General features: G+C 53.3%; 10 protein-coding genes across 10 annotated transcripts; 7 read left to right on the top strand and 3 right to left on the bottom strand.

Moving 5' to 3' along the window:
- Window positions 1-571: 571 nt before the first annotated feature.
- Window positions 572-1,080, bottom strand: BO82DRAFT_859 (uncharacterized protein). Its single transcript, XM_025641603.1, has one exon. It carries the CDS (start codon window positions 969-971, stop codon window positions 714-716), a length of 258 nt encoding a protein of 85 aa, XP_025497221.1. The 5' UTR covers window positions 972-1,080; the 3' UTR covers window positions 572-713.
- Window positions 1,081-1,238: 158 nt separating this feature from the next.
- BO82DRAFT_349555 (putative salicylate hydroxylase) lies at window positions 1,239-3,147 on the top strand. The gene is made up of 2 exons (XM_025633896.1): window positions 1,239-2,048; window positions 2,108-3,147. Exons 1-2 carry the CDS (start codon window positions 1,556-1,558, stop codon window positions 3,016-3,018), a joined length of 1,404 nt encoding a protein of 467 aa, XP_025497220.1. The 5' UTR covers window positions 1,239-1,555; the 3' UTR covers window positions 3,019-3,147.
- Window positions 3,148-4,085: 938 nt separating this feature from the next.
- Window positions 4,086-6,349, bottom strand: BO82DRAFT_349554 (uncharacterized protein). Its single transcript, XM_025633895.1, has one exon. It carries the CDS (start codon window positions 6,018-6,020, stop codon window positions 4,422-4,424), a length of 1,599 nt encoding a protein of 532 aa, XP_025497219.1. The 5' UTR covers window positions 6,021-6,349; the 3' UTR covers window positions 4,086-4,421.
- A 175-nt stretch (window positions 6,350-6,524) lies between these two features.
- Window positions 6,525-8,026, top strand: BO82DRAFT_349553 (uncharacterized protein). Its single transcript, XM_025633894.1, has 2 exons — window positions 6,525-6,819; window positions 6,876-8,026. The coding sequence occupies exons 1-2, from the start codon at window positions 6,649-6,651 to the stop codon at window positions 7,809-7,811; spliced, it is 1,107 nt and encodes a 368-aa protein (XP_025497218.1). The 5' UTR covers window positions 6,525-6,648; the 3' UTR covers window positions 7,812-8,026.
- Window positions 7,971-9,856, bottom strand: BO82DRAFT_672 (uncharacterized protein). Its single transcript, XM_025641455.1, has one exon. The coding sequence runs from the start codon at window positions 9,603-9,605 to the stop codon at window positions 8,130-8,132; it is 1,476 nt and encodes a 491-aa protein (XP_025497217.1). The 5' UTR covers window positions 9,606-9,856; the 3' UTR covers window positions 7,971-8,129.
- Window positions 9,857-10,539: 683 nt separating this feature from the next.
- Window positions 10,540-12,228, top strand: BO82DRAFT_271508 (MFS general substrate transporter; the record flags this gene model as incomplete). Its single annotated transcript, XM_025630988.1, has 3 exons — window positions 10,540-10,912; window positions 10,966-11,846; window positions 11,902-12,228. 3 exons carry the CDS (start codon window positions 10,540-10,542, stop codon window positions 12,226-12,228), a joined length of 1,581 nt encoding a protein of 526 aa, XP_025497216.1.
- A 1,556-nt stretch (window positions 12,229-13,784) lies between these two features.
- BO82DRAFT_600 (uncharacterized protein) lies at window positions 13,785-14,960 on the top strand. Its single transcript, XM_025641376.1, has 3 exons — window positions 13,785-14,188; window positions 14,256-14,481; window positions 14,545-14,960. Exons 1-3 carry the CDS (start codon window positions 13,911-13,913, stop codon window positions 14,710-14,712), a joined length of 672 nt encoding a protein of 223 aa, XP_025497215.1. The 5' UTR covers window positions 13,785-13,910; the 3' UTR covers window positions 14,713-14,960.
- A 665-nt stretch (window positions 14,961-15,625) lies between these two features.
- BO82DRAFT_602 (uncharacterized protein) lies at window positions 15,626-16,176 on the top strand. The gene has a single exon (XM_025641377.1). It carries the CDS (start codon window positions 15,773-15,775, stop codon window positions 16,079-16,081), a length of 309 nt encoding a protein of 102 aa, XP_025497214.1. The 5' UTR covers window positions 15,626-15,772; the 3' UTR covers window positions 16,082-16,176.
- A 99-nt stretch (window positions 16,177-16,275) lies between these two features.
- BO82DRAFT_427827 (SANT/Myb-like DNA-binding domain-containing protein) lies at window positions 16,276-17,760 on the top strand (the record flags this gene model as incomplete). Its single annotated transcript, XM_025640391.1, has 2 exons — window positions 16,276-16,494; window positions 16,583-17,760. 2 exons carry the CDS (start codon window positions 16,276-16,278, stop codon window positions 17,510-17,512), a joined length of 1,149 nt encoding a protein of 382 aa, XP_025497213.1. The 3' UTR covers window positions 17,513-17,760.
- Window positions 17,761-18,531: 771 nt separating this feature from the next.
- Window positions 18,532-19,573, top strand: BO82DRAFT_582 (uncharacterized protein). The gene has a single exon (XM_025641352.1). It carries the CDS (start codon window positions 18,624-18,626, stop codon window positions 19,260-19,262), a length of 639 nt encoding a protein of 212 aa, XP_025497212.1. The 5' UTR covers window positions 18,532-18,623; the 3' UTR covers window positions 19,263-19,573.
- Window positions 19,574-19,895: the final 322 nt, after the last annotated feature.

Genomic DNA, 19,895 nt, shown 5'->3' with positions numbered 1-19,895 from the left:
CTAGTTGTTTAGGGCTATTCTCTGAGGAATAGTGCTAACCTTTTTGTTTGGTTATGATAGCATTATGGCATAGTATGTATGTATACACACACACACACACACACATGTATATATATATAGAACTCGCAACGACTGCATATAAGATATAGAATATATACGCAGCGCTACCATAGATGTAAGTTATTGTTCAGATAGTTCTAGAAGAATAAAAGTACAAATAAAAACCGTCCATCTACTTCCTTGCCCATTATAAGCATATAGATATAAGTATTGTCGACGATGAGGCACCTAGTACAGATCCCACTACAAACTATGAGTACATTGTCATATATGATCAGGTGACCGCCACGTGGCTAGGGCTAGGCTGAGCGCTGGTGCTGACAGCCAGGGATTCGTAGACACCTGCCAAACCCGCGATCGCCAGGTTCCCTATCCCAAAGAGAACATGAACATCAAGATCACTCAGATCGATCGACATGCGATGATCACGGGAGAAAGTGCTGCGATTCGACTTAAATCCTGGTATAATTCTTTTGATTACTAACCAGGGTGACTACTAACCAGGGCATCCGTTTTATTTCTCAGAGTGCTCTATAACAGCTAGATTTACTGGAGGTCCCCACAAATGGCAGGCAAAGCTTTAGCTCTAGTAGTAGTAGTCAGCAGGCATTCAGCACAAAATCAACACCGGCAATCCGACCGATATCCTAGAACTAGAGACCAGAGACCAAGCGGGGACGGCGGGGTAAGGGGAGCAAGCAAGAAAGGCGGGATTCACTGTGGAATTCATCGAGCACTGGAATTCCTACCCACGCACCCACGCACCCAGCAACGGAATTAAACGATAACTTCAGAGTCAGAGTCAACCCCGCTGGTGCCGTAGCGTACGCTCCCCAAGATTGTAGTAGCCGCGATGAGACCACGAGGGAACAAACGGCGCGAAACCCGCGGTGGTTTCCGGGCCAGCTCATTGGGTAACGGGATTGGGGAGGAAAGGCCCCAAACCCGCGGCGGGACTTTCCCTCGTGTTTTGGGGAGCCCTAGAGCTTCTTCACTCCCAGTTAGCTTACCTAGCTTCTGGACACAGACACCAAGAGCCAAGCCTCTTTCCACAATGGTAAGCAGGGTTATTCTGCAGAGAAGGAAAACAACGCTAGGCTAGAGGCCCCCATGGTATGAGCGATAAGGCCCGAGCACCCCGGACTTGGACCATGTATCGGGTTCTCCACGAGATTCCGTCGCCCACAGCCCATGACTGCTGAACCGGAATCTGGGAATTCGTAATTCGTGAACAGGCATTTCGGGCTTCACGTCTCACTCAGATCGGGGGCTCAACATCCCGTTGGCCTCAAGTGTGATTATGTATATAATGGTTTTGACGATCCAGATCTTCAGCATGTCCCAGAACAGCAATTCCAACAGCTTCGTCATCATCAGGACACTCCACAACAATAACAGCAACAAAAGCCTCCTCCAATTTCTTGATTATCAATCAGTCAACACATCACACACTCTATCTCCACAGCCACTCACATTTTTCACTTCCTAAACAACAATGTCTCACTCCACCCAGAACGAAGTCCTCGACGTCGCCATCGTTGGCGGCGGGATCGTCGGCGCCGCTATGGCCATCGGCCTCCTGGCCCGCGACATCAACGTCACCATCTACGAGCGCAGCAACGCCTTCAGCGAGGTGGGCGCGGGCATTGGCTTCACCCCCAACGCTGAGTCGGCCATGAAGGTGCTCGACCCGGCCATCCACGCCGCCTTCAAGAAGGTCGCCGTCCAGAACACCACCGACTGGTTCACCTGGTCCAACTCGGGCAACCGCGAGGAGGGCGACCTGGACGAGCCCATCTACAAGATGTACGTGGGCGAGCGCGGGTTTGAGGGGTGCCACCGCGCCGAGTTCCTCAACGAGATGCTCAACCTTATCCCCGAGAACCGGGTCAAGTTCCGTAAGAGCTTGGTTGCGGTGGAGGACCGCGGCGACGACAAGAAGCTGCTGATGCGCTTCCAGGATGGGACTACTGCGCAGGCGGATCTTGGTGAGTCTAATCCACCCCTGAAAGCTTCTTGAGAAGCAATGGCTAATATTATTATGCAGTCGTCGGTTGCGATGGAATCCACTCCAAGGTTCGCCGCCTCGTGCTGGGCGACAACCACCCGGCCGCCCACGCCGGCTACACCCACAAGTACGCCTTCCGGGGTCTGGTGCCCATGGAGAAGGCGCTGCCGCTGCTAGGCCACGAGCGCGCCTACAACCGTCACATGTACATGGGGCCCGGGGCGCACATGCTGACCTTCCCCGTGGCCAGCGGGCTGCTGCTGAACGTGGTGGCGTTCGTGCACGACGAGGCGGAGTGGACGGAGGAGAAGCTGACGACGATGGCGACGAAGCAGGAGGCGGTGAAGGCGTTCGAGAACTTCACCCCGTTCACGCGGGGGATCATCGACCTGCTGCCGGAGACGCTGCACCGCTGGGCCATCTTCGACATGGCGGCCAACCCGGCGCCGACTTATGTCAATGGGCGGGTGTGCCTGGCGGGCGACGCCGCCCACGCCTCGGCGCCGCACCACGGGGCCGGGGCGGGCATGGGCATCGAGGACGCGGCCGCCCTGGTGGAACTGCTGCAGGCGGTGCACTCGCAGGCGGCCCGCGCGGCCTGCCCGCACAGCCTGCCGGAGCTGCTCTCGGCGGCGCTGGCGACCTACGACCACATTCGCCTCGAGCGCACGCAGTGGCTCATGCAGACCTCGCGCTTCGTCGGCGAGATGTACGAGTGGCAGCACTCGCGCGATCCCGCTCAGATCTGCCACGAGATCGACTCGCGCTCCCGCCAGATCTGGAGCTACAACATCGACGAGATGATCCGCCAGACCCGCCAAGACTTCACGCGCCGCCTCTGGGCCCTGCACGCCCCCGTCTCCGACAACACCCAGATCAAGTTCCAGACGGGCTTCCTGCAGCAGACCCCCGTAGTCGACCGCATGCTGTGTACCACCTTGACGGTGTGACTCCACGTGTTTCATTGTGTTTATGACTGGGCCCGGCGTTCTTGCTCCTGTTCTTTGTCGATAGATTTTTTCTGGCTTCTGTTAGTAATGATAATACCACGGTTTCCCATCTGAGATAAAAGCATTCTCCATCTTCCTGGTTTTTGTTAGGCTTGGTAGAGCAGTAGCGACGACAACTGACAGCTAACAAGTACACTAGTGGATCCTGAGGGAGGAATAGTGCCACGCTAATGCAAGTAAGCTGTTGTGCTGAAGAGAGATTCTGGGTCTGAAAAATCTCCGACCAAACCCGATTCCCGGACTTAAAAGCTGTCAGGCTCTTATGTCAGCTTGAGGAGCTGGGATTGCGGAATTGGATTAAAGAGAGCCAGACCCGTGATGACGCGGTCCAGGCTTGGAGTAGCCTGGTAGTATAGCAACAGTGTGCCCGCGGCGGCTCACTCGCCTGACAGAACTACCTTAGTTCCTAGACTCAATCAGTCAACGAACGAGGGTAATCCGGGCAGATCCGGGCCGGACTTCACTCGGAGTCTGCTAGCTAGTTACCTACATGAAACACTTCATCGCCAACCAATTATACCTACAGCCCTTCACTAATTGATCAGAACTATAGGTGCGCCGAGAATGTGCGCATTCGAGCGGGGATAACTTGACTAGAACTGAATTTCGCCCTTTTTTTTTTCTCAAAAGATTGAAGCTATCTTTCTTGAATCGAAAACGCGAGCCTATCACTATTTTATACATAGGGAAGATTTCTGCGTGGATTAACCTAGACTTTAAGCCATACCTCCAGGGTTAACTAAGATATGACAATTAATTTCATTCTTTAAGGCTCTTGATGTAGTGCTCAATACCTCATGTCGATTTAATTGGGTATGTATATATATGTAAATGAGAATCTACTTGTGCATGGTCACACAGGTTTGGGAGTCTCGTAGTGACAGAAGAGAGCGTGAGTCTTGCTTGCAATATAAGGTCCTTCATTTTCCATTGTTAATAGTACAGGGGTTCTACATTCTGATTCCCGAGGAAACAAACCTAGAAACTAGATCAAGTAGACAGTCACACTCTCATTGGATTGGTACGGATAGATCGACGCACTGTAGCTCTCGTAGTAAAACTCCGCAGTCCGCTTCTCTAGTCTTGGTCTATACAGCGTCAAGGCAATATATAGGGAACCGCGCCACCCTTCCCAGTCGCGAACATTCCAAGTCGTCAGTCGGAAGAAAAGGAAAAAAAAAGAAACCAACAAAACAAATAAGAGATCCATTGTTCATCAAAAATCATCATCATTGGGAATAATACAACAGACAGCCCTCCCCGGAAAATACCCCAACTCCAACTCCATATACACGTAACCCGAAAGAACCCCATATCGAACACCCTACCCATCGCCAAAAAGCTCAATCCGTCATTTTCAAAACCGCAGAACCAAGGGTATCATTCAACTTGTGTCGCAGCGCCGACTCCAATATAAAGCACATGGACTGGTCCGCATCCGTGGGCGACGCCTCGCGCCGACAGTACGACTGCGTGAAGCTCTCCACCAGCCCGCGCACCTTCTCCAGGTCGTTCATGACCATCTGCGCGACGATGCGGCGGTGGTCGCCCTCGCTGAGCTCGAACTGCCCGATCTTGATGGGCAGGACGCGCACGCGCGTCGGCGCCGTGGTCGGCTGCATGAATGCCATCTCGGGGATCGCTTCGCAGCCGTCCAGGATGGCTTGATACCAAATCAGAACTTTGGAGATGGCCTGCGCGATGAGCGGCGCAAAGCTGAAGTCTAGGGAGCAGGGGCAGCCGATGACGAGCGAGAGATTGCTCATGGCTTTTTGATTGAGATGCAGGACGGCGTCGAGGCTGCGGGGCGGCGGTGCGTTCGAGTTGAGGACGCATTTGTCCGACGGCGGATGGAGGGCTTGCAGGGTGTTGAAGGTCAAGGTGATGCAGGATTGACCATGGAGGGAGGAGATACTGGGAGAAGGGGACGAGGTAGAGGATGGCGAGCTCGTGGACAGGGAGGACAGGCCGGTCTGGATGCTGGATTGCGAGCTGGATTGGTGGGGAGTGACTTCGAGGACCGGGGTGGGTTGCGGGGTGGTGATGTCTAGCAGCCGCTGCAGCTCCTGGTCCATCGTGTGCCAGTCGTCGATGAGCTGGAAGTCATTGTGTCCCACACTGGTGGGCGGGTTGACGAGGAGACGGTCAGTCGCAGAGTAGTCGTTGAGCTTCTCTGCGATGGCCTCGAGGTCTTGATAGCCCAGTGTGTTGAAGAGGTCGATGTGCTGAAAATTGTTGTGGTTATTGGGGTCCGCCCGGTCGGGCGAACTATTTTGGGTGTCCGTAACGGGGGTGAGATTGCCCCCTGGGGGGATCTGCGACAGACGTCGCCGCCCTCGTGGTCGGATGAAGCCGTAGTTGCATGGCTTGTTGCGCGCCACACATCGATCACATCGTGGATGCTGCTTGCCACAGCGCACTTTGGATTTGGCGCAGGCGTCGCAGCTGTCGCGGGTCTTGCGACTCGGAGGCAGGTCACTGTTGATGCTCTCCCCCTCCTCCATGACACTCATGGTGGAGGTGTAGGGGGATGCATGGTCAAGTGTAGGTGACCGTATCATATTGCATCCGGTCTGTGTTTGGATATTCGGCATTTCTTGTTGTGAACGAACTATACAGGTAAGAGTACTTAAGTATGGCTCATCGCTGATCGAGGATGGGGTCGTGTTTCCTGCTAATCCCGTCCGAGCACGTTGCAGGGACGAGGCTCGAGGTGTTACAGAGAAAAGAATCCGATCGCATGTTGTCGAGTCTGTCTGGTAGAAATCCGAAGCAAATTCCTGTTGAGATGTGGAAACACCGGTGTTCACACAGAGAGAGCAGCTCCAAATCCGAGCCGCCAAGACTGGGCGATCTGCCCTCTGAATCCCGTTCCAACCCCGGCGGTGAGCCCCCGTCGACTCTCCTGACCGCTTCCAGCTGCATTCTGCCGCGCATCCCATCTATCCCTGGAAATGGGCATGCTGCGGGCCCGCTGTTCTGCAGTGCTTACCCTTTCGGCAGTTGCTCTTGACCCTCATATCAGACGAGTCTCCCCCGGTTGGGACTGATAATGACTCGAAAGTCTTTGAGACCATCTCACTGCGCTATACAGACACTCATCAGGTCTCTGCTCTAATTCACATCATCTTTCGACGTATCTGTTTTCTTGCTCCGGGTTTCATCACATCTTTAGTTTGCATGCGTACCTGCAATCCTAAAACTTACCTCAATTGAGTTGCATCCAACTTTCAAAAGTGGCTCTTGCATCACTGCGACTGTTCACTACAAGAGTCAACAGCATGCAACAGGCTGACGCATCGAGGGAAGTGGAAGCTCAAATAGAGGCAACGGCTTGATGCAAGCGTCCAAGCGCCCCGACGCAACACCCGGCTAAGGACCGAGGTCGGGACCCGAGACGGGCGCCACAGCCCGCATGGCGCCCATTCCTGCATTATGGGCCTTTCCAGCCTTATTCGGATCCCAGCCCCCTTGCTAGCATAGCATTGCCAATCAACCTACGGAGTCTTTCCACTCTCCACACATTCTGGTCGTGCTTTCAAGCTCTTCACATCCACGTCTATCCCCAATATGGCTATCGATGATGAAGCGACCGTTTCCACCTCATCCTTTGGCGCTAAATACACCCTCTCAACTCTCACCAATGCAGTAGCCCTATCGGAGTTCGATGCATTAGTCCGCCGCGGCCTCGTCGTCTACTCTCCCTCCAAGATCGTGCGCCTCCAAGTTGACCACTTTCACGTACACAACCCACCATTCCTTCTCCTCAAGCTTCACAAATCTAACCCCAAACCCAGTTCGAATTCCGAATCAGCCAGTCTCTCACCAACAAACCCCAATCTGGCGAGGGACTGAAACCGCCCAACGAAAACAGAAACAACAACAGTAGCAGCAGCAGTAACAACAACAATGACAGCAGCAACAATGATAATAACGATGCACCGTCCAGCCCAGCAACCTTCGGCCCCGGCAGTGACCTCGCCTGCCCCACGCCTGACCTCATCATCGCCACCATCCACACGACCCACATTTTCGTCCCGAACGGCTACAGCGTCTTCCGGCCACAGTTTCTCCTCCTCACCCAGGACTCCTACCGGCGCCAGCACGAGATCTTGGACCGAGAGGACCTCGACGCCGCGTGCGCCGTCCTCTGTGCGCTGGGTCAAGACGGTGGTAGGCGCTACTTCGCCATGTTCAACTGCGGGCGCACTGCGGGCGCCAGTCGGCAGCACAAGCACATGCATATCATCCCTTGTGCTGGTGACGAGGAAGAAATAGATCGAATATTCGAGCTGCCTACCGTAGGGAAGGATATAAATGGGGATACTAAGGCACCGGGATCAACCATTCTGACGAATAATCCTGCCCCAAGACCCAGCGACATTCCCTTTGCGCATTTCCGCGTTCCGTTGTCCCCCTCCAGGTTTCAGGACCAGGCGTACGCTGAGAGTGTGTTGGACGCGTACCTCGGGCTTCTGGCGGAGATGCGATCCGCGTTGGGCGATGGAGGCGAAGGCGATGGGGAGACTAATATCCCGCATAATGTGATCCTGGTCGAGGATTGGATCATGGTGATCCCCCGGTCGAAGGATCGGCACCGGCCGGATATCGCGGTCAACGGGGCGGGGATGGTGGGGTCGGTGTGGCTGGATCGCGAGGAGATCCTGTCGCGCTGGTTGGAGATTGGACCGGCGGAGGTCTTGCGCGGGGTGGGCTATCCTCCGTCGACTTAGGGTAGGTTGGCTCCACTAGCCAGTATGTACCTGGAACGGCTCCGGCCGTAGAGTACTTGGGACAGAGTGGACTCGCTTAATCTGCAGTGACTGGGGTAGATGGCATCTACCCAAGTTTGATCAGTGGATCTCCCCTTGAAATCCGAACTCCGGCAAAACGTGGGATACCAATATTCGATTCAGTTTTGGTATAACAAAATGGAATTGATTCGCAATCTAAAGGCTTCATCAAGGAACAAACCGTAAAACGCAGAAGAAAAAAAAAAGAAAGTCTAATTACAAGAATCTCGCACCTCCCATTCTCCCAGGGAAAAAGATTTACAGCTCCAAGCAGAACCGGTTAAACTCCTCATCCTCCAACAAGCAATCCATCTCCTCCTCGAACAGGTTCATGGCCAACTCAATGCCGCCCTTGCTCCGGCGGGGCAGGATGAACGAGATGCGCGCGACGTCGTTGAGGGGCCCGTTGAAGCAGCGCACGGCCTCGGGCTTCCCCTCGTTGCCGAACCGGCGGGTACCGAACTGGATCGAGTCCACCGGAAAGAGGAGCAGGTTGGAGATGAGCATGTCGGCGCCGGCGGTGCGGCGGAAGCGGGGCTTGAGCTGGGCGAAGTCGCTCACCCCCTTGATGAGGGCGTAGGCCTCGTGCAGGCTGGCGCTGTTGACGCGGCCCGCGCCGGTGCGGATGGCGCGCGCCACGCGGCCCAGCGGCACCGCCGGGTCCAGCAGCTCCGCCACGGGGATGGCGGATTGGTTGTAGAAGGTGATGTTGCCCAGGTAGCTGGGCGGCACTGCCTGCGAGAACTCCATACGTCCGTCGATCGCCGATTCTAGGACGGACTCCTCGTCCAGCGTGTCGTCGGCGGCCGCGGCGCGCGCCCGCACCAGACTGCGCCACATCAGGGCGGTGACCACGTCGTTGCCGGAGAGCGGGCCGGTGGTGCTGCTTTCGTCGGCCGTGGAGGCTTCGCATTCCTTCTGCAGGGCCGTCATGTTGGCGGCTGACATGTAAAAGGTCCGGTTCTTCATCTGGCGGGGCGGCTTGGGGTGCTCGTTGCCAAACCAGTTCTGGAAGTCGATGGGGGTTGTCGAGCCCTCGCTGGGCCGCAGGCCGACCAGGCCCCGCGTCCAGGCGTCGGCGTCTTGGAGGGCGATGGCGCCGGATTTGGGCGGCACCCAGAGCTTGTCGAGCAGGGTGCGGTCGGAGCTCTCGGCGGGGAAGGGCTCAATGACTTCCGAGGGGTCGAACACGCTGCGGCAGTTGTCGGCCCACAGCTTCATCACAGTGACCATGGCGGTGCCGTCGATGGCGGCGTGGCAGGTCGACATGCACAGCACGCAGCCGTCCGGGATGAAGTTGGCCTGCGCCACGAAGACGTCGCACCCCGTGTCCAGGTTGCCCTCGATGGGCACGTTCAGCAGCTCCTGGTCGTCGTAGGCGTCGCTGGGGAACCCCTCCTCGCGCAGCTCGGCGAAGGTGTAGTCCGATTCCAGCTCGTTGAAGCGCAGCTGGTGCGGCAGCGGCCCGTCCACGGGCGCGGCGGTAGCGGGATTGTACCGCAGTTCCCGCTGCCCCGGGCGGTACCCGGGCGTGTCGGGGGTTTGGCGGAACACTTTCCCCCCGAGCCAGGGCACCTGCACGAAGGTCTGGTGCAGACCCTTGCCTAGGTCCTCGAAGACATCCAGCGGGGTCGTGCCGGGTTGCAGGGAGAAGTAGTAACACAGCTTGACGTAGTTGGGCCGGTGGAGGTGGTCCAGGACGTTGAGCGGGACGTGGACGGTCTCGGACGACATCGTTCGGGTAATTAGCTGTGGATGGTGGATATGGTTGGGTGTGGAGGGGTGGGATGGGATGTCGCTAAGAAAAAAGTGGTTCGACGTGTCTTGGTCCGTGGAATGTTGCTTGTCACCCGCCTCAATTTGCCTCTCGCTGTGATGGTGGTTGTGATTGATGTTGATGGTTGCATCTTCTTCCCATCGAATTAGGGCTTATATAGATGATGTGTGTCCATTGTGAATTGAACTACCCTCACACCTGTGGTGTCGTAGAACCTCGAATTCAGGTCAACTCCATGTCGGGGACAGCAGTCAGTCGGGATCCAGAGTCAGGATACTCAGGACTAGAATTGAGTCAGATCCAGACTAGTGATCACGCACGCGCGACAGGGCGACCATCACGAGATAAAGTAGGGATAAGCGGCGACAATCGGGCACGAATTGGCCCGTCGCTGACCGGAACAGGAAAAGCCATGGACACTTTTGGGGTTAGTCATCCAGCTGATTCATGTCGAGCTGATGCATTGTTTGACACCAATCACAGTGCTTCGAATGGCCCCTCCAAAAGTGTCCGAGAGTCCGACGGAGAGTCCGACAGTGCAGCAGTCGGGCATTTCACACCGCTGTCACTGGTCGGCTTTCACCCTTTCCAATCCCGTTCCGGTCGATCTTCCCATCACCCACTGTACCTGACTTGTAGCCCATTGCAAACCATTCCCAACTCTATCAATCCGTCTCGGCCACTTTACACATCACCAGGTTACCAAGCACAGGGGTCTTTCAGTCTGTATATATTTCCTCCAAAGTGACGGCTTCTCTCCTCAATATGTCTGACCAGAGCATTTCAATCATACCACTCTCATCATCATTATCTACTTCTGATTATCTGATATCCCAGATAGCCCAGATATCCCAGATATCCCACTCCGCCCGCGCGCCTTAACCCTATACTATGGCGACCCTTCGTCAGTATATCAACCTGCGAGATGCGGCCAGGGAGGATGTGACCAGAGCCCACACCTTACCTGACGGTGGCTCATCCTCCGGCACCTCTACTCCGGACGAGAAGGAGAGGGCCCTCATTCCTGGCGTGGAGCTATCTCGCCCCTCTGAGAATGATGGCTCCGTCATCTACGTTGTTGGCTGGAAGGAGGGCGATCCCCTCAACCCTCAGAACTGGACCCGTGCCAGAAAATGGATCTGTACAGCCACGGTCTGTCTGATCGCCTTGGCTGTCAGTATCCCCGGTACCATCGATGCTCCCATTTCGGCTGCTTTCAACGAGAAGTACCACGTCGGTGAAATCGCCGGTACCATGGTCACTGGTGAGTTGTTGACCCCTTTCCACTAATGCAGGGGTTGAGGCTAATCGTCACAGGAATGTACCTCATTGGTGTGGGTGTGGGTTCTCTCTTCGCCGGACCCTTCTCGGAGACATTTGGCCGCAATGCGGTTTACTTCATCACCCTGATTGTCTTCATGCTGTTCATCCTGGCTAAGGCCTTGGCGCCCAACTATGGTGCCGCCATTGTCTTTCGCTTCATCCAGGGCTTCTTTGGTGCTGCCCCCTTGACGGTCGGAGGTGGTACTGTGGGTGATATCTGGGGTCCTCTTGATGTCACCTTCAGTCTGCCATTTGTCACCATGGCCTCGTACTCGGGTCCTATCCTCGGTCCTATCATCGGTGCCTACATCCCTGCTGACAAGTCGAACTGGACCGACTGGATCTCTCTCATCATTGCCGGTGCCGTGCTTGTCTTTGTCGCTATGTTCCAGCCTGAGACCTACGGTCCCACCTTGTTGTCATGGAGGGCCAAGCACCTGCGTGCTGCCACCGGAGACTCCCGGTACCAGGTCGATGAGTCTGCTTCCACCAGCTCGCTGGGCAGCCGTCTCCTCGTCAACGTCTACCGCCCCTTCCAGATGACCATCACGGAGCCTATCGTCCTGCTCTTCTCATTCTACCTGATCCTACTGTACATTGTCCTGTTCACCTTCCTGAACGGCTTCCCCTTCATCTTCACGCAGACCTACGGCATCTCCAACTCGCTCACCTTCATCATCTGGGTGGCCATGTTGGCGGGTGACGCTGTCGCCATCTTGCTCATCCCGCTGATCTACGGCTGGACCAAAAAGGCGGCGGTCAAGGCTGCGACCAACGGTACCGCTCTGCAGGCCGAGGTGTCTCTGTACTGGGCCATGGTTGGTGGCTCTTTCTTGATGCCGATCTCCTTGTTCTGGATGGGCTGGACCTGTTACGTAAGTATCCATTCATTCCGCTTATGCAGCGTATATCCTGACTAACGCATCCCAGTCCGACATCAGCATCTGGTCCCCCATCATCGCGACCTTCGTGTTCGGATACTCCCTGGTCACCATCTTCACGGCCACCTACCTGTACATTGTCTTCGTGTACACCGTCTACGCCGGTTCTGCGCTGGGCTTCATGACCTTCAGCCGTTATGTCATCTCGGGTGCCCTGCAGCCCGCCTCGATCCCCATGTACCAGCACATGACTCCCCACTGGGTGCTCACGCTGGTCGGTATCCTGGCCACCATCATGGCGCCCATGCCCTTCCTGCTGTACAAGTACGGCCACCAGATCCGCGCCATGTCCAAGAACGTGCAGAACAAGGCTTAAACAATGATCTTCGAGCACAAACGCAAGACCAAGAGTGCGATACACACAGCAGCACAACACCCCGACAAGCGAGCGCACCCACTCCAGCGCACCAACCACACCCGACCTATCAAGTTCGACTTGACTACCTGGTAGAAAGACATACATAGACCGGCGACCGGCGATTGGGTTCCCCAACTCCCGACCGTATAATTGGCGAATTTCCCTTCTGAGACAACCCCCTTATTTGTTTTGACTGTTTTTTTTTTTGTCTTTGGTTTTTGATTCCCTTCTATCATGCATATATCCATGTGCGAAGAGCAAAATGTTGGATTCTAATTTTCTACAAGGTGACTGAAATTTGATGTGGATTGATCTTTTTTTTATTGATGAAACATGACCCGCGATGAGACACTAATGGGCTTTATTTAATGAAAGAGATGGAATGAATTTGATTTGATAGATATACTTTAAATTGTTTGTGACTGTTTTGTGTATAGGATTTGTGTTCTTGATAGGAATGAGCATACTTTGAAGGAATCAACTAATTCAAGAGTATGCGCAGAGGCTCCAGGCTTAGTAGGGTTCAGGCCGGGGCTGGCGGGGGTCCTCCTGGAATGGGCGATTTAGGGCCAATATTTCAAGCAACAGTTTCGGCCTGATTCGTAGTCGATGTCTCGAGGAATGTAACGCGTTGGGACGGAACGTTTCATTTCATTTCATTTTACATTTCGTTTCAACATGACATTTCAGTCAATGTTTCAAGCGACATTTCAGGCTGGATCTCTCAGCATATCATTTTCAAAGGATCTTGTCTATGATTGTGAAAGTAGGCTGCTAGGATAATCTAGTAAGGGACTATTTAATAATGATTCAAGGATGATTCAACCTGGCGTTACGTTTCAAGCAACTTTTCAAGCAACTTTTCAAGCAATTTTTCAAGCAATTTTTCAAGCAATTTTTCAAGCAATTTTTCAAGCAATTTTTCAGGCAGAATTTCGGGCAAGATCTCAGGTAACTTTTCAGGCACCACATTTCAAGTGGCATTATTATACGCTGCAGCTTTTAGTATAGCATCTAATGCGACTCTTGGAGTAATTATCTCAGAGCTATTCAAGTAACCCGCTAGGACGGATTGGCAAGCAATAATTCGACAACAATTTCATGGACGATCGAACTTGACATCACAATTGCAAAGTTGTTGTGACGATTCAAGCGACATTTCAGACGGCATTACAAGCATTCTCCGGCATATTCATCGCAACTCTACATCACTTTGTATCCAAGCGATTTGAGAAGTGCTTTCATTGAGATTGATATAACAAGTCGAGAGAATAGAATACTTCAACGTAAGTGGTGACCTGTTACTTTGAGTACTACAATTTGTGAACAGTTCCATCTGGCTCTTCTGCCTCAGGCTGGAACGCGCGCCCGCCCTTGCCGCCTGTAACAAGAGAATCCAAAGAAAAAGGAACCAGATCCCTTCCTTCCTCCAACTTATCTATCTCATCTTCCATCCATTTATCAAGCTCGCTAACTCTTTTGTCTACTCTCTTCTGTTATTCCTCCTCCCATCTTCTTTTCTCCAAGTAGTATAACATAGCCATCACTAATGACGGATGATGCTCTCCTGCGGGAGCGAGCTGATCGCCGCCACGCGTTAGCCAGAATCGAGAATTTGATCAAAGACACTCCGAATATGCATGTTGACTGACCTGGAGTCGGTTGGCATCTGCCATCTGACCTTATGTCTTGAAGAGGACAATACCCAGGACCATCCGCGCTTCTTTCAGCCATACCAAAAGGAACTGCCTCTCCCCGAGAAAGAAGAGGAGTTGCTGGAATTTGAGCCCGACCCGGATCGCATCATGTGGGAGACTCGGGCTATGGAGCTCTTCCTCACTAAGCAATTCTACAAGTGCGGGAGATACGCAGCGCCAAAGTACCCATATAACCCTCCGCCTTCTGGTGGATATCGAGAGTATGTCATGCCTCCACAGCCATCTTAGCCTCCGATGGGACTATCCTCTGACTATTGTGACATACAGGATTGGGGATTACAAGCTCGGCCAACTGCTGGAAGCTGCAGGATTTAACTGGTATGCCGTATCAGTTACCGACTATTGGACGGGCAATTATCCACACTTCAAAGTCATGCTAGAAAGTGACGCAGTTGGGGATGACCGGTTGCTTCGCGGGGAGATCATGACCATCACCGATCTCATGGCTGTGAGGCTGAGAACAAAGTCGCTGCACCCGCATATTGTTGCCCCAGTAAGGACTATTGTTTCTCTGGTGGATTTCTACACACTCTTGCTCACCTCATGTTTGCCTCAGATCCTGGTGGTGTCTCTCATGGGTCCCCGCCATGCCCGCGTGCTCGAAGCGGAATTCGATGGAAAGACTCTGAACATTCGCGCTTCTAAGCTCTACGACTTCACGAAAAAGAACACGGATGCTGCGCAATTGCTAACCCGGTATTGGCTGGGTGGTGCTTGTGGATAGACTGAGATAGAACTGCCCTAGTTTCTGGTTGTGGAGTTCAGTGCAACATTTGGAGTCGGACCTCCTCGACTTTCTATGGCATGGTGGCGTCGCTATTGTTCCTTCCTTCTTTCTTTCTTAGTGGCTTTGACGAGCGTCGCTCCAACCACGACAGCTACAATCTGCCCGGCCAGCACATGGGCTTGGATACTGATCTAGCTGAAGCAAAGGCAGCATCAGAGTCGCAACAGCTCCTCCATCAGCAGAAATAAAAATGGTGGCCGAAGGCTACCATCTCGAGTCAAGTTCGAGTCCGCAGTACTACCTGCTGCTATGCCGTTGCACTGCGTACCGGTAGCCGACGAAGAACGGTACCTTTCCCTTCTATTTCCAGACCGTCGCATTCTAATCCGTGAGGAAGTGAGCGATGAGACGAATCCTTCGTACGGGCAATAAGCTGCATAACGTGCATACCTTGGCTGTTCGCCCCGAAGGTTATCTAGAGACTTGACTCTGGTTAACCCGAACTACAGGGTCTTTGCAATGAACCTTGGAAGTCCCATTGGTCTGGTGCGGAAGCGCGCGGGTAGATCTGACGATGGAAGAGCAATGTCAAGCCTTCTGGAAAGCATGGCGGGTTGGCATCTGCAGGGTCCGGTAGAATCCTGTGCTGGGGTTGATAACCTGGTACTAAGTGATTACCACAGAGCCTTGTTGGTACTGAGGCTACGGGCAATTTTTCTCTGGGTAGCCAATATTGAATTATCTTCAAGAATAGTGTTGGCATAGATAGGATTAGTAGGGGTCTCCAGGTTGAATAGCTAGGTGGGCGATGTTGCAGGCTAGAACTATGCTGCAGCTCGTGAATGTTTCAGTCCTGCCGAAACTGGGTCTGCAGATCGTGAAGATTACTGCATAGGATGAGGCCTGCAGAGTCACCAGGATCGTGGTAAACTAGAAGGGAGCGACCACACGTGGAGGGAGCCAAACCACGAGGGGAAGAGTCCAGATCCTTCACGGTGAAATTGGCAAAGAGTAAATAAGGTGGCGTTGTTGCCGGGCTCTCCCGCCCCTCCGAAGGATGAACTCGGGCATTTGCCTGTCCTGTGCGGCTCTCGATAAGCCACCCAAAACCGCCAAAAACCGCCAAAATAGCCAAAATAAGCCCCGACGTCCCGTGGCCGAGCCCTTTTCATCCTCCGACTTGATCTCCCACTTGCTCCATCGTCATGACACGGGTTTACGCTCCGCCGGGATTCACCTGTTTCTGCTGTGCTTGATTGGTTTTTCGTTGTATTTTTGTCGTATCTTACCCCATGACAGGGATTCAAATACAGTCCGCCTGAAGGATCTCACCATTCTCGTCGTTACGGAGTTTACCATCTTTTGAGACAGGAATCAACTTCCAGCTTGGCACTATCGAAGAAAAGAACAAAAGCATCATGAATCCCAGCTGCTTCTGCACGGTTTTCTCCTCTTCCCTGCTTCTCAACTCTAGACTTCAACCTTCTTCGCTAGTGTGAGCGTTTGGCCACGTTTCTTTCTTTCTTGAAAAACATTACCCCACTGATATGCAGATGCACCATGCCCCTCTGCAGGGACTCATTCACCCCGGCCAGCCTCAACACCGGTACCTGGTCCCCGGATGAGGACGAGAGACTCCGAGAAGCCGTTGCGCAGTATGGCACCCGCTGGGTGGTGGTTGCCGCGGCCGTGGCGACCCGCAATGGTGATCAGTGCGCTAAGCGGTGGAACGAGAATCTGAACCCCGATCTCGACCACAGTCCATGGACTCCACAGGAGGTATGTACGTGAGAAACGCAGTACTGCAGGAAGCCGAAGCACAAACCTCATCCTCCATAAGTACTCCGGCTAACTGCCACTTCCACAGGATCAACTTCTCCTGCAGCTGGTCGACATCTACGGCCGCAATTGGAAGTTCATGGCCAACAGTTTCCTGGGGTCTCGTGCCCCACAGGCCCTCAAAAACCGCTACTCGTTGCTGATGCGACGTTTGAAACGTCGGGGCTCGATCTCCAAGCAACCCCGACCGCTGTCATCCTCCGCTACCACCATTACCACCGCCGCAGCCGCTACAGACAGCGTCAGCAAGCAGCAGACCCCTTTCACGCCATACTTCGATCTAGGGATGGATCCCCGCGCGACGGGGATGCTCCCCACCCCAACCGAGGAAAGCAGCGGCGGTAGCGGCAGCACCTCGTACGCGAGCTCGCACCACAGCTCCATCTCCGAGGGCAGCAAGCCGACGACGCGTCCCAGCAGCCGCTCCAATTCCTATATGGACCTGACCAACATCTTCGGCACGATGACCGGCACCGCCTTCGGTGACGACGTGCAGTATCAGACTCATGACCTCTTCACCACGCCGCCCAGCACCACCGTGCTGGTCCCCGGCGGTGGGGACGGGACGACCGGTACGCACCACTCGTCGGACGCCAACCAGCTAGAATGGGAGGTATGGCAAAGCTTGATCGACCAGGGGTCCGGCGAGACGACCATCACCACCACCACCAATTCCTCCTCCCGAAGTACAACCAGCAGCGGCAGTGAGTCAGAGAAATCCACCCCTGACGCGGCCCCGGGCTTAGTGTCCACCCCGCAGCCGATGGATCTGACCACCGGGCTAGTAGCCCCGGCCAGTACGGTCCTGGATAACCACGGGGTCGAGTACTCGGTGCGATGTTCGCGGGCCAATCTCAAGAAGCTGATGCACAACCTCTGCGATGCGGCGATCTTGGAGACTAGTGCTGCCATGTCGGAGGGGGATCAGGTCACTCTGACTTTACATCTGAAGACTTGATCTTTGGTGTTTCTTTTTTCTATTGTTGTTGATGAGCTCATGATACCTGTTTATAGTCGTCAGATCTTGACTTGATTGCTTTGCTCTTTGGCGTTTTTTGTGTATGATATCTTTGGCGAGGCTTTCGTCTCGTACCTTTCATATGTTTGGTGTTGCATTCCAGATGAGTGTATCTGTGCATGAGGTTTATGATAGAGTATATACTAATCTTTCCTACGCTTGATTAATGATATTGAAACGGAGTGAGCGCTAAGCTCTGATAAGAAGTCGGCCACTACTGAAGCTGACCCCATCTTTACTTAATAAGGGTGACTTGCCAGATCAAAACACCGCTTCCCTGTTGCTGGCTATGGACACTACCTCATAGAGCACGTGATCTTACCCATCAGGTCCTAGGCAACACTCCAATAACGCAATGTCGTCATTCCGACCCCTGTCTGCCCAATGGCCAGTACTTATGTAGTAGATTGTCGGACGCCCGGAAAAAAATTGACAGGGGTCGGCTTGGTCTAGGTCCGCAAATGGCGCTACAAGAGCAACAGGTCTTCCCTTGACCACTGGTGGCTGTGCCCTCGGACTCGGGATCATGGTTGATCTGACTAATTTGGCTAGCTATGCCACAGAGGGAAGCTGATGATGCGCGCCGTTGACCAAGGCAGAATAAGACCAATGCAGAATCAGAGACTAAGGATCTCTACCATACCACTAAGGAGGGTGAACTTTCAATTTCAATTTTATATTATCATACTAGGCTAAATTTAAGAATAAGTAGATCACTATATAGTATCGAGCTACAAATAGATAGATAGCAGATGAGATTCAAAGAATCCAAGAAGAACCAACAAAAGAAAAAGGAAAAGGGAAAACCAGTGAGGTGCCAGTACATATGCTATGGTCATGCACGTGTGATTATCTAGTAGTCAACCAATTAACCAACACGCATTCAATAGTTTACGGACAGCGGAGGTGTTACATATGACCTAGTACCTATAACTTGGAGGAACCTTATATTTAACCAGCACGAATAGTACGAGACTAGCAACAATCAGGCGAAAAGCCTTGCAGCTGCATAGCGAAACCCGCATTCGCCGTCAGCAGGGAAGCAAGCACGATGCACGTACCCGGACTGCTCTCGACTGATCATCATTTAGAAGTGGAGAAGCCCACAGCTACAGAGATGGATTTGTTTTCGTGTGTGCTCCTACATTTCTGTCCCGCTCCTCCCCAGCGTGGATATAAATGTTTCCACGACCTCGAAAATGATAACCAGAAACATCATGTCATTTCTCTAGTTCCATCAGCAGCAGAGATTCGCTCTTTTGCGACAGACCTAACAAGAATGTCTCACTGGTCACCGGAAACGATCATCGCGCTCGTCACACTCATTGCTACTGCTCCTTCCTCGTTACTCGTGTTCTGGGATTTCTACGATCGTCATTATCGCCGCCGTCACTTCTCTCCGCAGCCCCACCGCCTTGGTTTGTTGGACCCATACTACTCTGGTTCCATTTCTACCAACTTTAAGCTAATTACCGGTATGTGTCTTATAGATCCAGTTCCCGTTCACCCAAGGTCTCCCGACTCTCGTACACAGCATGTCGCCCCGTCGGACTTGATCGCGTATCTACCACATGACGCACAATCTTATTACCTTCGAGACATTGATGTACAAATGGTTCGTTGTGGCTTCCTGTCTCTTAGTGGATGCAGGATTCATGGACGGTCGGGATTCATGGATGCTAACGGATGATGGTTGCAGCATATCCGGCAGTTGGGCGCGCATGTTGAGCGTTCTTAGAATCAGTCCTGGGAATTGCAATGTGTCGAGGATGTGTCGAGGAGCGTGAAAAATGGTGGATTCCTCTATCTAATCGTAGAATGACTTTGAGCGACCAAGACTGAGGTTTGATTGGGGGGAGAGGGGAAGCCACTGAGTGAGGCGGTGCGCACTGTGCTTCAGGTTCTTTCACTACTGGTCCCTGTGGGCACCTTTCGTCAACGCGCTGGACTGCTGGTGCCGCGGCACTTTCTGCAGACCACGGCGGCCAAAGAGCTGACAGGCCAACCAGGTGCCACCAGACACTCTGACACAATGCTCACGACTGACTCTTGGAACATACTGATAAACCTCTTTCTCTCTTATTTCATATTGTTTATTATTTTCGGGTTGAGTTGGAGGCCATTGATAGAAAGGGATATAAAACTGCATTGACTTAGATACTTTTGGGTTGTCGGTCGGGTGTGGCGTCTTGAGGACGGGAAGGTTATTACGGAAGTCTATGAACGCATGGTGTATAGGATAATATGGGATCAGGGATGTATCAGCGTATACTGTTTGATTATTTGCAGAGGGGGTGGTTATGATTGTGTGCTATGACTAATG

This window comes from Aspergillus uvarum (assembly GCF_003184745.1).
Source record: "Aspergillus uvarum CBS 121591 unplaced genomic scaffold BO82scaffold_1, whole genome shotgun sequence".
Classification (NCBI taxonomy): domain Eukaryota; kingdom Fungi; phylum Ascomycota; class Eurotiomycetes; order Eurotiales; family Aspergillaceae; genus Aspergillus; species Aspergillus uvarum.
Note: the sequence above shows the minus strand (reverse complement) of the source record. Positions and strands in the feature narration are given on the sequence as shown.